General features: G+C 36.9%; 1 protein-coding gene across 1 annotated transcript; it reads left to right on the plus strand.

Annotated features, from left to right (window-relative positions):
- Nucleotides 788-2,475, plus strand: LOC104713760 (alkane hydroxylase MAH1). The gene has a single exon (XM_010430961.2). It carries the CDS (start codon nucleotides 846-848, stop codon nucleotides 2,385-2,387), a length of 1,542 nt encoding a protein of 513 aa, XP_010429263.1. The 5' UTR covers nucleotides 788-845; the 3' UTR covers nucleotides 2,388-2,475.

Below are 2,955 nucleotides of genomic sequence, written 5' to 3' on the forward strand. Positions count from 1 at the left end.
TTTTTTTTTTTTTTTTTCCTGTTTTGGGCAACCTCTTTCACGTTAGTGTTATACAGAGCCGACAGAGATAGAAGGAAGGCTTGATAGAACTTAGAAGAAGTTCGAGTCTTCGTCTTAGAAAGTGTTCCTTTGATCTTTCTTATTTTGTTGATTGTATATATCTTCTTTTGCTTTAACTAGTATATTAAGAAAACACCATTTTATAAAACGTTGTATCGGTAACCAATCCCGGAAGATCAAAGCAACCAAGTAATAAAAACTCTTACAAACTCAATTTGCTTAATTCTCACAAGCAGTCCTAGCTAGTGCCTAGTTATATTATCCAGCACATCTCGTAAGTTGGTTGAAAAAACGGGTGGTACCAACCAAACGTTTTTAAGTTGTTGTTTGCATTGTTGAATTTTTCAGTTACACTTCAAATTATTGTCGGTATGTGGTGCCAAAAAAATTTCAGACCCGTCGTCACTGACCAGTGACTAGACGACGGGATTACACGGTGATAGACGACAGATGTTATAACTTAAACTTTATTTTGATTGGTTTCTTGGTTAGAGATTACAGTTGGGTCCTTTGTATTAATTGGGACGAATACGTCCACATGTATTTGTTTCCAAATTAGGCTCAACATTACTAGACCAAATAAAACAAATAGGATCAATAATAACCAGAGACAAAAGTAAGATATTATCTCATTTCGCTACCCGATCGACAGAGACACATCACCAGTTTCAGTGACACGCAGTCCCTTGTATTAATTATACATTATCTTATATTAGTGGAACAAAATCAAGTTCTCTCAAAAGAAGAAAAAGGAAGAAGAAGAAATACTTTCTCAATTCTCTCTAATGGCTTTGATAACCTTACTTGAAGCCTCAATTTATTTCCTTTTTTTCTCCTTCATTTTCGGATATTTCTTGATTAGCAAGAAACCTCACCGTTCCTTTCTGACGGACTGGCCGATACTCGGTATGCTTCCGGGTTTACTCGTTGAGATCCCTCGTATTTACGACTATTTAACCGAGCTTCTCGAGGCCTCAAACTTAACTTATCCTTTCAAAGGCCCGTGCTTCGGGGGCCTCGACATGTTGGTCACCGTTGATCCGGCCAATATCCATTACATCATGAGCTCAAACTTTGCGAATTACCCAAAAGGATCCGAGTTCAGGAAGCTATTCGATGTTTTGGGGGATGGGATTTTCAACGCGGATTCAGAGTTATGGAAAGATCTGAGGAAATCAGCTGAAGGTATGATGAGTCATCCGGATTTTCAAAGGTTTACGGTAAGAACAAGCATGAGTAAGCTAGAGAAAGGGCTTGTCCCACTTCTTGATTGCGTTGCTGAGAAGAAACTAGTCGTTGACTTACAAGATGTGTTCCAAAGATTTACTTTCGACAATTCGTTTGTTTTAGCAACCGGGGTTGATCCAGGTTGTCTCTCGACTGAAATGCCGGAAATCAAGTTTGCTAGAGCTTTAGACGAAGCAGAGGAAGCGATATTCTTCAGACATGTCAAGCCCGAGATGGTTTGGAAGATGCAAAGATGGATTGGGTTTGGAGATGAGTTGAAGATGACAAAGGCTCACTTGACTTTTGACCGAGTTTGCTCTAAGTGCATAGCTTCTAAAAGAGATGAAATAACCCGTGGGGTTATTAACATTGACTCTTCTTCTAAAGATTTGTTGATATCTTACATGAACGTGGATACGAGCAAGTACAAGTTGTTGAATCCTAGTGATGATAAGTTCCTTAGAGATATGATTTTAAGCTTCATGTTAGCTGGTAGAGACACCACTGGCTCTGCTCTCACTTGGTTCTTCTGGCTTCTCTCCAAGAACTCAGAAGTGATAACCAAGATTCGTCAAGAAATCAACACAAAACTATCTCCTAGAACCAGTGGTTCTGACTTTGATTCATTCAATCCCCATGAGTTAAACAAATTGGTGTACTTACATGGCGCGTTATGTGAATCCCTCAGGCTATATCCATCCGTTCCATTTCAGCACAAGTCTCCTACAAAATCGGACGTCCTTCCGAGCGGACACAAAGTCGATGCGAGTTCAAAGATTGTGTTCTGTCTTTACTCATTAGGGAGAATGAAATCAGTTTGGGGAGAAGATGCATCAGAATTTAAACCAGAGAGATGGGTTTCGGAGAATGGAAGGTTGATCCATGTGCCTTCTTTTAAGTTCTTATCATTTAATGCCGGTCCAAGGACTTGTTTGGGGAAAGAAGTGGCTATGACACAGATGAAGATAACGGCTGTGAAAATTATACAAAACTATGATATAAAGGTCGTTGAAGGACACAAGATCGAGCCAGTTCCTTCTATTATTCTTCACATGAAGCATGGTCTTAAAGTTACTGTCACTAAGAGATGTTTGGTATGAATATTATGCAATATACTTTAATTTGACCTATATGGTATGGAAATAATTATTAGAATTCTGTTCTAGCTTAAGAGGGTTAATTTTTATATGCAGCTTCTGCACCATATCGTATGAAAATAAATTATTTAAAATTTTTAAAAAATACTAGATTAAGAGGGTTAATTGTTAATGTTTTGTTTAGTAAAATTAATATTTCCTAAAATAAAATTTAGTAGCATATATTTCTCTGTAGTTGATATATAATTAATTTACTAGATAATAACCCACGCTGGTAGCGCGGAGAATTTTTATTTTATTTTGTTATTTGTTAATATTATGTTTATGTTGTATCATTCATTTACATGTTATATAATATAGTACTATATGGTGAATTTTGATTCATATTAAACTACTAATAGGTAGGTCTGGAAACTACTATCGATACCTGTATTGGACCCGTTTTTTGGTTTGTATCCGTCCCGAAAAAGGTACCTGCAGCTTTAGAGTCGAGTGAAGGGTATAATAATTATATTATCCATGAATAATGATCGAGTATCGGATATTAATTTAATTTTTGAGCGTCTTGTTA

Source organism: Camelina sativa, chromosome 9 (genome assembly GCF_000633955.1).
Source record: "Camelina sativa cultivar DH55 chromosome 9, Cs, whole genome shotgun sequence".
Taxonomy (NCBI): domain Eukaryota; kingdom Viridiplantae; phylum Streptophyta; class Magnoliopsida; order Brassicales; family Brassicaceae; genus Camelina; species Camelina sativa.

What these genes read in the sequence shown, in the direction of transcription:
- LOC104713760 (XM_010430961.2), top strand. Translation starts at nt 846, where the DNA reads ATGGCTTTGATAACCTTACTTGAAGCCTCAATTTATTTCCTTTTTTTC.